The sequence below is a fragment of the Microcaecilia unicolor genome, chromosome 9, assembly GCF_901765095.1.
Source record: "Microcaecilia unicolor chromosome 9, aMicUni1.1, whole genome shotgun sequence".
NCBI lineage: Eukaryota > Metazoa > Chordata > Amphibia > Gymnophiona > Siphonopidae > Microcaecilia > Microcaecilia unicolor.
Genome location: NC_044039.1, coordinates 148,288,055 through 148,300,494, shown reverse-complemented (window position 1 = coordinate 148,300,494; position 12,440 = coordinate 148,288,055). Strand labels below are relative to the sequence as shown.

Sequence of the window (12,440 nt, the reverse complement as noted above, 5' to 3'; positions counted from 1 at the left end):
GTTAGGGCAGGTGTCTAGTTGGCAGTGGGCAGAGGAGAATTTTCTGAGTGCGTGAGCTATTATTTCGGTGCTTAGATAAGTGAACTTATTCCAAATACGGTCTGCCAGGTATTCCCTTGGGTTCGGATCTAGTTTATGAAGGTTTCTGGATTAATATTTCCCTGATGCAGATTCTTGCATAGATTGGTAATTTTTTCTTCAAAGTATTTGGCAAGTTTGTCTGCATGTGGGAGGTTTGCATTCGGTGTAGTTACCGTTTTGGTGTTAAGTTGTTTATTAGTTTGTATCATTTCTTTGTGTCTTTGTAATCTGTGCCTATTCTCTGTAGAAGTTTCTTTTGGATTGTCTTATTTTATATTTGTATTTTGTTTAACTTTTTTTTCCAGGCCTTTAATGATGGTTCGTTTTTTGGGGTTTTTTTCCAGATTCGTTTTAATTTTCTAGTTTGCATTTTTAGAATTTTTAGTTCTTCATTAAACCAGAATATTTTATTGCGTTTGTGTGCTGATTTTGTCCATATGGGTGCTATTTTGTTGAGGATTTTGTTGCATCGTTTGTCCCAAACAGTCAGTTGAATTGGTTTTTGGTGCCCAGTTGTTATCGTATATTTCTTGCCAAAATGTTTTGGGGTCTATTTTACTTCTTGTTTTATATAAGGCCCGTTGATGCGTTTGGGGAAGATCTTTCTTCTTCCAGCATAAGGTCATAGTTAATTTAAAGTGGTGGGACCAAGGTACTCTTTTCCATTGCTGTTCCATTACTGAAAAGTTTCTGTCACTGGATAGTTTGTATGTTAATAGATCCAGTGCATGGCCTTTTATGTTTGTGGGGTTGACTTGTGGCCAGTGGCAGTCCCACATTTGTAAGAACTCTTTGCATTCTAGTGTGTCATTTGAGGTTGTGTCCTCTTGGTGAAGGTTTATATCTCCTATTATTATTACGTTAGGATTTGCGAGGCATGTGTTTGATATAAAGTCCATGAGAGTACAGTAACAGACAAAGATATCCATATAGTTTTATATTTTCATGTGGATATGTATTTCAAAATTTGCACAAATTTACAGATAAGTTATCTAAATATCTTTATATGGATTCACTGTGATTGAAAATTGCACTGATTTTTTATAAGTATCTAAATTTTTTGATTTCCAGAGTTCCCTTGGCAAAACAAAATTAATGGTATTTATAACTGATCAGATCAAGCTTAAAAGATCCTAAAGTTCTAGTGTTAGACTAATGACAAACTTACAACATTTTTACTGTCAGAAGTATGGCCAAAAATGCCAAAAGTAACTTTTCCCATTCACCTTTGCCTCAGTGAGGTCCCCCCCCCCCCAATCCCAGTATCAAACTCACAGAATGTAAGATGCCTACTGAGCCAGATTTAAGTAGGGTTACCATATGGCTCCAGAAAAAGGAGGACGGATTGAGCCAGCCGGGTTTTACTTCCATTGGCCTAGGCAAACTTGAAATAATACATTTCCCTCCCCCATACCCTTTTAGCTTTTCTTCCTTTTTAATGGTACAACAAAGTAAATCCCATTTTCTCTTGATTTCTTGTACCATTTTTTGGATAATAAGAATTTTGGACTTTTATGAGATCTTGGATATATATTTTTGAACATGTAATGTGAAAAGTATTTGTCCCTCCTGATTTCCGCTATTACATATGTCATACTGAATGGTTTCTGATCCTTGAACAAAATGTAACATTAGTCAAAGGGAACCTGAGTAAACACAACACAGTTTTAAATTATTACTTTATTTAAGGAACCCAAGTTATCCAACGCCCATATCACCCATGTGAACTTAATTGGCTGCACCACCTTTAGCAGCCATAATTGCAACCAAACACTTCTGTATTTTGATATCAGTCTTCACTGAGGAATCTAAGCCCACTCTTCTTTGCAGAACTGCTTTAGTTCAGACACATTCAGACCAGTAAGGCTGACTTCAGTGCCAGGCAAAATAGTGGAAACTATTATAAAGAATAAAATTACTGACAAACATGATTTAATGGGACAGAGTCAGCATGGATTCAGCAAAGGGAAGTCATGCCTCACCAGTTTGCTTCATTTCTTTGAAAGTGTGAATAAACATGGATAAAGGTGAGCCAGTTAATATAGTGTATCTAGATTTTCAGAAAGTTTTTGACAACGTTCCTCATGAAAGACTTCTGAGAATTAAAAAGTCATGGGATAGGAGGCAATGTCCTTTTGTGGATTAGGAATTTGTTATTGGTCAGAAAACAGAGGGTTAAATGTCCATTTTTTCTCAATGGAGGAGGGTGAATAGTGGCGTGTCACTGGGATCTATACTGGAACCGGTGCTATTTAACATATCTATAAATGATCTGGAAATCAAAATGACAAGTGAGGTGATTAATTTTGCAGATGACACAGTTGTCAAAAACGTATCTGGACTGTGAAAAATTATAGGAAGACAAGGCATCCAGATGGCAGATGAAATTTAATGTGGACAAATACAAAGTAATGCACATTGGGAAGAATAATATAAATCACTAGTAAAAAAAGGCCCGTTTCTGCCTGTCATGAAACGGGCGCTAGCGGGCACGGGACTCCCTTCCCCTCCCCTTACGCTAGTATCCCTGGTGGTGTAGAGGCACCTGTTTGCTCGGGGCAGGAAAGAAAGAGCCCCCTCTTTCCTGCCCGTAGCGCTGCTGGTAGCTGCCCTGCTGCATCCTGTGCGAGTCCGGCTCTTGGCGTTTCAAAATGGCCGCCGAGATTCGAAGTCTCGCGACGCTGCTTCAACTCTCGGCGGCCATTTTGAAACGCAGAGAGCCCGACTCATAGAGGATGCAGCAGGGCAGCTAGCAGCAGCGCTCCGGGCAGGAAAGCGGGGGCTCTTTCTTTCCTGCCCCGAGCGAACAGGTACCTCTAGTCCACCAGGGATAGTAGCGTAAGGGGAGGGGAGGTGATGGGGGGGAAGAGGGGGCGACCGGGGGTGGGGTGCTAGCGTTAAAGGGGCGTGGTGATGGGCATGTCCTCGGCGGCTGAGATTCGTTCATTTGCGTGGTTGTGTACATGTTCCGCCCTCAACATCATCACGTGTGACGCGAGGGCGGGGCATGGAGACATGGTGAGTGTTCTGGCTTCACCACCATGAACTTAATGAACCGGTGTCTGAGTGCCTGCAGTGACGTCAGTGTCCTCAGAATGTTGAGGGTGCGTTTTATTATAGTAGATAGTTGCCTGATGCCAGAATCCACCTTAGGAGTCAGCTCCCAAGAAAATGTTCTAGGTGTCATTGTAAATAATACACTAAAATCTTCTGCTCAGTGTGTGGCAGCGGCAGCCAAAAAAGCAAACAGGATGCTAGGAATTATTAGGAAAGGGATGCAAAATAAGACCAAGAATATTTTAATGCCTCTGTACAATTCCATGGTGCAACCTCACTCCTACTAGACAAGGGGTTCTTTGGAATAGGAGTAAGAATTATTCAAAAGATCAAAATCCAGACTAGCTACAGTTTTAGTAATTGCTAATAGTAATTATCAACAATTTTGTTCTGCATTTTATATTGTTTGATATTTATTCCTTTCTGTTTTAATTTTTTCTGTGTTCTTTTTCTTTTTGTAGAAACTCCAAGATGGTGTTATCACAGTGAGAGAATTTTTTTTGCTACTGGATGTCTGTGTTCAGATTCAGAGACCCAGGCACAGTGAACTTCCTGTTAATGTAAGTGTATCATAAACTAAATACAAAAATCCCTTTAATTCACTGGTAACAAACTTACTATCCAAAAAGAATCAGGAATGAAAGATACAAGCTCATAAAATGGAGTAAAGCCCTCAGATATATAACACACCCATGCTACAGTCAATATTACTGACTGTTAAGAGGGTGAATTTTTGCTCTTCTTACATTGGGCTAGACTCCCATGTGGAAAGTGCAATATATGTGCAATTAATATAATTCAAAGTTCATACCCTTATACTATGTATTCGTAGCAATGTTCTTACGTATCAATCTCATATGAATACCAAAATTTGCCTGAGATATCTAAAAAAAAAAAAATAAAGTTCACTTATCTGTTCAATATACTGTTGCAAGCTGAAACTCCACAACAAGAAAATAACTTGGAGGCTGTAGAAAAGCTCCCCTTGATAAGCGCCCGACACTGAGGGTTTCATATCAAAGATTTCATCAGGTAGTCTGGTGAACACATGCCTTCGTAACAAAAGCAACTGCACCGCCAGCCACGGAATGTAGGTGTAGCGTTATCGGAACCTGTTATCCTGGGGATTTTTGTTTTTTAATCAGAATGCAACTCTAAAAATACAGAGGCCTGTATTCAAAAGACGTTATACGTTTACTGGTGGGCAGTAAATGTATAACTCATCTGTCCAATGGAAACAAAGGAGAAAAAATAGGGGGGTCCACTCCTTCCACAATAACGCAAGCAAAACAAACACAGGGTGGAAGAAAGCCTAGTCCAAGTGACCAGCCCAAACACAGTGTTGCGTTCTCAAGGGCCTTGGCATTCTGTCAGGTCCTCAAGACAGGACTGGAGTTCGTGAGCCCTTGGGCCACTGCTGAGGAGCGGCAGCGGCAGGCAAGACCACCTCGGGACTGGAAACACAGAAGAGCAGTACTGGAACTCTGGACTGGAGTAGTACAAGGCAGGCAACTAGAACAGACGAAACAGGAACAGCTTCACCTGCACTTAGCCACCATTCCTCCAGAGTTGAGCTCCGAAGTGCAGGTGGCCGGCAGGACTTGCAGGATAAGGCAGGAACTGAAGCTCCAGAGGACCCACCCTGGGTCTGGGATACACGAGGGCGACAGGGCACGGACCTAGACTCAGACAGTGTGCTGCTGCACCACTGCACAGGGATAACAGAAAGGCTAGAAGCCCACAGAGAATAATAAACAGAGAAAGGCTGAAAGCCTGCAGGTCAGAGAGATACACCCAGAAAGGCTGGAAACCCCCAGGCCGCAGTAATACCCCCAGAAGGCCTGGAAGCCCACAGGTAAAAGGGATATACGCAGATAGACTGGAGGCCCTCAGAGCAATGGGCACAGAAGGGCTGGAAGCCCACAGAGCAATAGACACAGAAGAGCTGGAAGCCCACAGGGCAATAGACACAGAAGAGCTGGAAGCCCACAGGGCAATAGACACAGAAGGGCTGGAAGCCCACAGGGCAATAGACACAGAAGAGCTGGAAGCCCACAGGGCAATAGACACAGAAGGGCTGGAAGCCCACAGGGCAATAGACACAGAAGAGCTGGAAGCCCACAGGGCAATAGACACAGAAGGGCTGGAAGCCCACAGGGCAATAGACACAGAAGAGCTGGAAGCCCACAGGGCAATAGACACAGAAGGGCTGGAAGCCCACAGAGCAATAAACACAGAAGGACTGAAAGCCCACAGAGCAATAATACCCTGAGCCAGAAGGCAAGGCCCACAGGTGATAGTAACTCGCAAAGCAGAAGGGCTAGAAGCCCACAAGAAAAGTCAAGGAAAGCTAACTGTGCAAACAGCACACTAACCTCGGGACCTAAGGCACTGCGGAGGCATTGGCAATGCAAAGGCAAAGGCTGCAGTCTCTAAGTGCTTAATAAAGCCCTTCAACACCAAAGGCACAGCTGCAGCAATCTCTAAGCAACTACGGAGGCTGTTCAGGCACAAACCACAGAGCAGGCAGAAAGCACAGTGAAACACAGAGAGGCTTCCCACACCCAGGTGTAGTGTAGTGAAGCAATTAGTGTCATGCTGGAAGCAGCCAGCACACAGAGAGAGCTAACCCAGGCAACACCCACAGGTGCAGTATAGTGAGGCAATTAGTGTCATGCTGCTGGATGCAGCCAGCACAGAGAGCCAGAGCTAGCTCAGAAAGGACAGACAGAAGAAACAGGAGCCAGCTAGGAAGCTGACCCCCAGGAATAAGGTAAGTCTGAGGGTGGTCACGGCCACAGACGTGACACACAGAAGTAAGAGCTCCAAACAAAGTTTATTGGGACCCTACACGGTCCGTGTTTCGGCGGAAAGCCTTCGGGGTCTAAAAACATAAAGTATAAAATCAATATACAAATGAAAATAAATATACAGCAATAAAAGCTACAAAAATTATACGGAAAATAGAATATGGAAATAAAACACAATTAGAATCAAAAAAGCCATATATAAAGATCAAAATATAATATACATACATAGTAACATAGTAAATGACGGCAGATAAATATATTTAAAATATAAAATATAATGGTGATATTAATGACACACAATTTTTAAAAATATTGTATGCAGGATAAACTGTCACAATTTAGATCTTATATCAATGCATAAAATGCATATATATATATATATATATATATATATATATATATATATATATATATATATATATATATATATATATAATATAGGCTAACTAAACACAATAGTATCATGATGATTTTGTCAAATCAGGTAAGTTAAGGAAAGGAAGTTCTCCCTATTTGCATAATGATATAATCATGACATGATTAAATATTAATGGCCAATTATATTTTAAGTGCATATGTGTGGACATATAGAATTTGTGCCGTGATGTTGTGAGGGTAAAATGATATTGTGAAAATAACACAAACTGTAAAACTGAAAAGGGAATGGCGTCTGCATGTCTCGAAAAGTAAAATCCAAAACAACAAGGTAACATACCGATAGATGTGTCCTCTGCTTAAACGTCAAAGCGACTTTGAGTGCTAGCAAAGCAGGAGTTTGAGGACGCTAAAAATGAAAGCAAAAATAAGAATGCTAAAAATAAAAATAATACAACGCAAAAACCAGGAAAGGAGAGATCCAATAGCAGGTACATACAGTAGTACTGAGTACTGACACGGAGAGCGGAAGCCGCAATGGATAGTGAAACATAGTGGAACACTGACCCAGAGAACAAAAGCCGGTATTGAGCACTGTTGTGGGGAACAAATAAAATATATGATGCTAAGCTCTGACACAGAGATGGAGTAAACCGACAACTGAAAAACCAACACAATTGCCATAAACCAGGGAGAAAACCCTCCGTGAAAAACAAACAGACCTAAAAGGTAACTGAAAATGGACCGAAAACAGAGTGAATTCCTACCTGAGTCCACGAGCAGGGACGCAGCCAAACCATATGAGTGAAAAGTCGCAAAAAAAGAAGCACGGGAAATAAAAAGGAACCGACACGTGGACTGGCGTCATGAGGAAACAAACGCAACGGGAGTAAGCAAGCAGTGCGTCCAATGGAAAGGAACCCCGTAGAAGCTAAACAAAAAATGTATTGAAATGAAAAATAAAAATGTGTAAGAAGTGATATTGAACATAGGGCCAAATATGAGCTGTATGTAGTGTGACTAGTAATGTATTGATAATAAATAACACTAAGATGGCATATATAACATAAATTACATATATAAACAATCTTGAAAACAAATAGGAACTGTAAGTTGAAAAATACAGGTGGTTCCTTTATACTTAACGCTTGGAAGCAACTCCGAAAATATAAATATACCATAAGACAAACCAAAAGACAATACTACAAAACTGAAATTGGACCAAATTACAAAGACACACACAAACTCTTCCAACTTGTGAATAAATTATTAGACACCACTCCAGTCACCAACAACAGCAAAGACACACCAGGAGCTGACGACTTGGCGAAGTACTTCAAGGAGAAAATCATACAACTGCGACTCAAAATACCTGTCAGCCCCATCGAATACACCACACTCCTAGACTGCCTAGACCCTGGAGTTTACCCAGCAGACAGGATCTGGACTGAATTCACAATACTACCGGAAGATCTTATCTCACAAATGCTTAAAAGATTTGCCAAATCTCACTGCAAATTAGATATATGCCCAAACAACCTCATGAAGTCAGCCCCTCAACAATTTATAACGGATCTAACAAACCACGTGAACTTTATGCTACAAAATGGACTCTTCCCAAGGGAGAAAGGTAACATTTTACTCACCCCTATACCCAAGGATGCAAAGAAAAATGCTAATGAACTAACGAACTATAGACCAGTAGCATCCATTCCCTTAATTACCAAAATAACAGAAGGTATGGTGACCAAACAACTCACAGTTTATCTAAACAAGTTCTCAATATTACACGATTCCCAGTCAGGATTTCGCTCTAATCACAGTACTGAAACCGTACTAGTTACACTCATGACCAAACTCAAACAAATGATAGCAAACGGCAACAACATACTACTGTTACAATTCGACATGTCAAGCGCATTTGACATGGTTGACCATGGAATTTTATTACACATCCTCGAATACTTCGGAATCGGAGGCAACGTTCTCAATTGGTTTAAGGAGTTCCTAACTACACGCTCATATCAAGTGACATCAAATTCGACTACATCAGCTACATGGACACCTGAATGCGGAGTTCCACAGGGATCCCCCCTCTCACCGACCATATTCAACCTAATGATGACACCCTTAGCCAAACTACTATCGAATCAGAACCTAAACCCATATATATATGCTGATGATGTAACGATCTTCATCCCATTCAAGCAAGATCTAAGGGAAATCTCAAACAAATCAAGCAAAGCCTACATATCATGAATTCCTGGGCAGATGCATTTCAGCTGAAACTTAATGCAGAAAAAAACCCAATGCCTAGTACTCACCTCGCAATACAATAAGAATAAATTTACCACCATCAGCACACCTAAACTAAATCTACCAGTTTCGGACACCCTAAAAATTCTTGGAGTCACCATTGATCGACACCTAACACTTGAGAATCATGTGAAAAACATAACTAAAAAGATGTTTCATTCAATGTGGAAACTAAAAAGAGTTAGACCATTTTTTCCTAGGACTGTATTCTGCAATCTGGTACAATCATTGGTACTCAGTCATCTGGATTATTGTAACTCACTCTATGCTGGCTGCAAAGAGCAAATACTTAAACAAACTCCAGACAGCCCAGAACACGGCAGCCAGACTAATATTCGGCAAATCAAAATACGAAAGTGCAAAACCCCTACGAGAAAAACTACACTGGCTCCCACTTAAAGAACGCGTCACGTTCAAACTTTGTACCCTAGTCCATAAAATCATCCATGGTGACGCCCCAGCCTACATGTCAGACCTAATAGAACTACCACCCAGGAACGCAAAAATATCTTCTCGCACATTCCTTAATCTTCATCCTCCCAAGTGTAAAGGTCTGAAATACAAATTAATGCACGCATCTACCTTTTCCCTATATGAGCACGCAGCTATGGAACGCGTTGCCACGTAACCTGAAAACGGTCTATGAATTGACCAATTTCCATAAACTATTGAAAACCTATCTCTTCGACAAGATATATCACAAAGATCAACACGTGTAACTGTATAATCTTTAATATATCCAGAAATGTCTTATAATGTCTTTTGCTTTAACACTATCATGACAAAGCCATGGGACCGGATGGGATCCACCGTAGGATATTGAGGGAGCTCAGAGAGGTTCTGGCGGGTCCTCTTAAAGATTTGTTTAATAAATCCTTGGAGACGGGAGAGGTTCCAAGGGATTGGAGAATGGCGAATGTGGTCCCTCTTCACAAAAGTGGTGCTAGGGAAGAAGCTGGAAACTACAGGCCGGTAAGCCTCACTTCGGTTATTGGAAAAGTAATGGAAGCGATGCTGAAGGAAAGGATAGTGAATTTCCTGGAAGCCAATAAGTTGCAAGATCCGAGACAACATGGTTTTACCAAAGGGAAATCGTGCCAAACGAACCTCATTGAATTCTTTGATTGGGTGACAGGAGAATTGAATCAGGGACGAGCTATGGACGTAATCTACTTAGATTTCAGCAAAGCTTTTGACACGGTTCCCCACAGGAGGCTCAGGTCACTTCACTGGCTTCCGATCAGATACCGCATACAGTTCAAGCTTCTCCTTCTTACCTACAAATGCACTCAGTCTGCTGCCCCTCATTACCTCTCTACCCTCATCTCCCCTTACGTTCCCGCCCGTAACCTCCGTTCACAGGATAAATCCCTCCTCTCAGTACCCTTCTCCACCACCGCCAACTCCAGGCTCCGCTCATTCTGCCTCGCCTCACCCTATGCTTGGAACAACCTTCCTGAACCCTTACGCCAAGCCCCCTCCCTGCCCGTCTTCAAGTCTTTGCTTAAAGCCCACCTCTTCAATGCTGCGTTCGGCACCTAACCCTTACCGTTCAGTGAATCCAGACTGCCCCAATTTGACTGCCCCTATTGGACCGACCGTTCACTTGTCTATTAGATTGTAAGCTCTTTGAGCAGGGACTGTCTCTCTTTGTTAAATTGTACAGCGCTGCGTAACCCTAGTAGCGCTCTAGAAATGTTAAGTAGTAGTAGTAGTAGTAGTGGATGGGCTGAAGATAGGACCCGAAGTGGTGAACTGGATTAGGAACTGGTTGACAGACAGACGCCAGAGGGTGGTGGTGAATGGAATTCGCTCGGAGCGAAAGGTGAGTAGTGGAGTGCCTCAAGGATCAGTGCTGGGGCCGATTCTGTTCAATATATTTGTGAGTGACATTGCCGAAGAGTTAGAAGGTAAAGTTTGCCTATTTGCAGATGATACTAAGATCTGTAACACAGTGGACACCCCGGAGGGAGTGGAAAACATGAAAAAGGACCTAAGGAAGCTAGAAGAATGGTCTAAGGTTTGGCAATTAAAATTCAATGCGAAGAAATGCAAAGTGATGCACTTAGGGAGTAGAAATCCATGGGAGACGTATGTGTTAGGCGGGGAGAGTCTGATAGGTACGGACGGGGAGAGGGATCGTGGGGTGATAGTATCTGATGATTTGAAGGCGACGAAACAGTGTGACAAGGCGGTGGCCCCTGCTAGAAGGTTGTTAGGCTGTATAGAGAGAGGTGTGACCAGCAGAAGAAAGGGGGTGTTGATGCCCCTGTATAAGTCGTTGGTGAGGCCCCACCTGGAGTATTGTGTTCAGTTCTGGAGGCCGTATCTTGTTAAGGATGTAAAAAGAAGCGGTGCAAAGAAAAGCTACGAGAATGGTATGGGATTTGCGCTACAAGACGTATGAGGAGAGACTTGCGGACCTGAACATGTATACTCTGGAGGAAAGGAGAAACAGGGGTGATATGATACAGACGTTCAAATATTTGAAAGGTATTAATCTGCAAACTAACCTTTTCCGGAGATGCGAAGGCAGTAGAACGAGAGGACATGAAATGAGATTGAAGGGGGGCAGACTCAAGAAAAATGTCAGGAAGTATTTTTTCACGGAGAGGGTAGTGGATGCTTGGAATGCCCTCCCGCGGGAGGTGGTGGAAACGAAAACGGTAACGGAATTCAAACATGCGTGGGATAAACATAATGGAATCCTGCTCAGAAGGAATGGATCCTAAGGAGCTTAGATGAGATTGGGTGGCAAAGCCGGAGACGGAGATGGTGCTGGGCAGACTTATACGGTCTGTGCCAGAACTGGTGGTGGGAGGCGCGGCTGCTGGTTGGGAGGCGGGGATAGTGCTGGGCAGACTTATACGGTCTGTGCCCGGAAAAGGACAGGTACAAATCAAGGTAAGGTATACACAAAAAGTAGCACATGTGAGTTTATCTTGTTGGGCAGACTGGATGGACCGTGCAGGTCTTGTTCTGCCATCATCTACTATGTTACTATCAAGCTCATTTTCAAAGCACTTAGCCTCCCAAAGTTCCATAGAAACCTATGGAACTTAGCCTCCCAAAGTGCTTTGAAAATATGCCTCTATGTTACCATGTAACCCAAAACCCTCTGTAAAACCAAACTCTGTACCTTGGTCCATAAAATCATCCATGGTGACGCCCCAGCTTACATGTCGGACCTAATAGAACTACCACCTAGAAATGCAAAAAAATCCTCCTGCACATTCCTCAATCTTCACCCTCCCAAATGTAAAGGCTTGAAATACAAATCAATGCATGCATCAACCTTTGCCTATACAAGCACACAGCTCTGGAACTCACTGCCACGTAACCTGAAATCGGTCTACGAAATGACCAGTTTCCACAAACGCCTGAAAACCTATCTCTTCGACAAAACATATCATAAAGAACAACACGCGTAACACTACTTTCTTTAAGATATCCAGGAATGTTTTTTAATGTCTTTTGCTTTCACACTATCATGCACCTAATGTCTATGACTTTAATACTATCATGTATTTCACCGTCATGTAACCAAAACGTCTGCTAAAACAAATGTATACTCTTTTCTATTTCCAATATTATGTATTTCACCATCATGTACCCAAAACTTGCTGTAAAACCAAATGTACATTCTTTTCTATTTCCAGTATCCACAATGAATGGTAAGCCACATTGAGCCTGCAAAAAGGTGGGATAATGTGGGATACAAATGTAATAATAATAATAATAAATGTATATTCTCTTCTATTTCCAGTATCCATAATGAATTGTAAGCCACATTGAGCCTGC

General features: G+C 42.1%; 1 protein-coding gene across 1 annotated transcript in view; it reads left to right on the top strand.

Moving 5' to 3' along the window:
• Nucleotides 1-12,440, top strand: part of KNL1 (kinetochore scaffold 1) — a 305,881-nt gene that overhangs the window by 135,281 nt on the left and 158,160 nt on the right. The window contains exon 9 of the mRNA XM_030213700.1: nucleotides 3,600-3,698. Coding sequence (XP_030069560.1) covers nucleotides 3,600-3,698 — 99 coding nt within the window. The remainder of the gene's footprint in view (nucleotides 1-3,599; nucleotides 3,699-12,440) is intronic.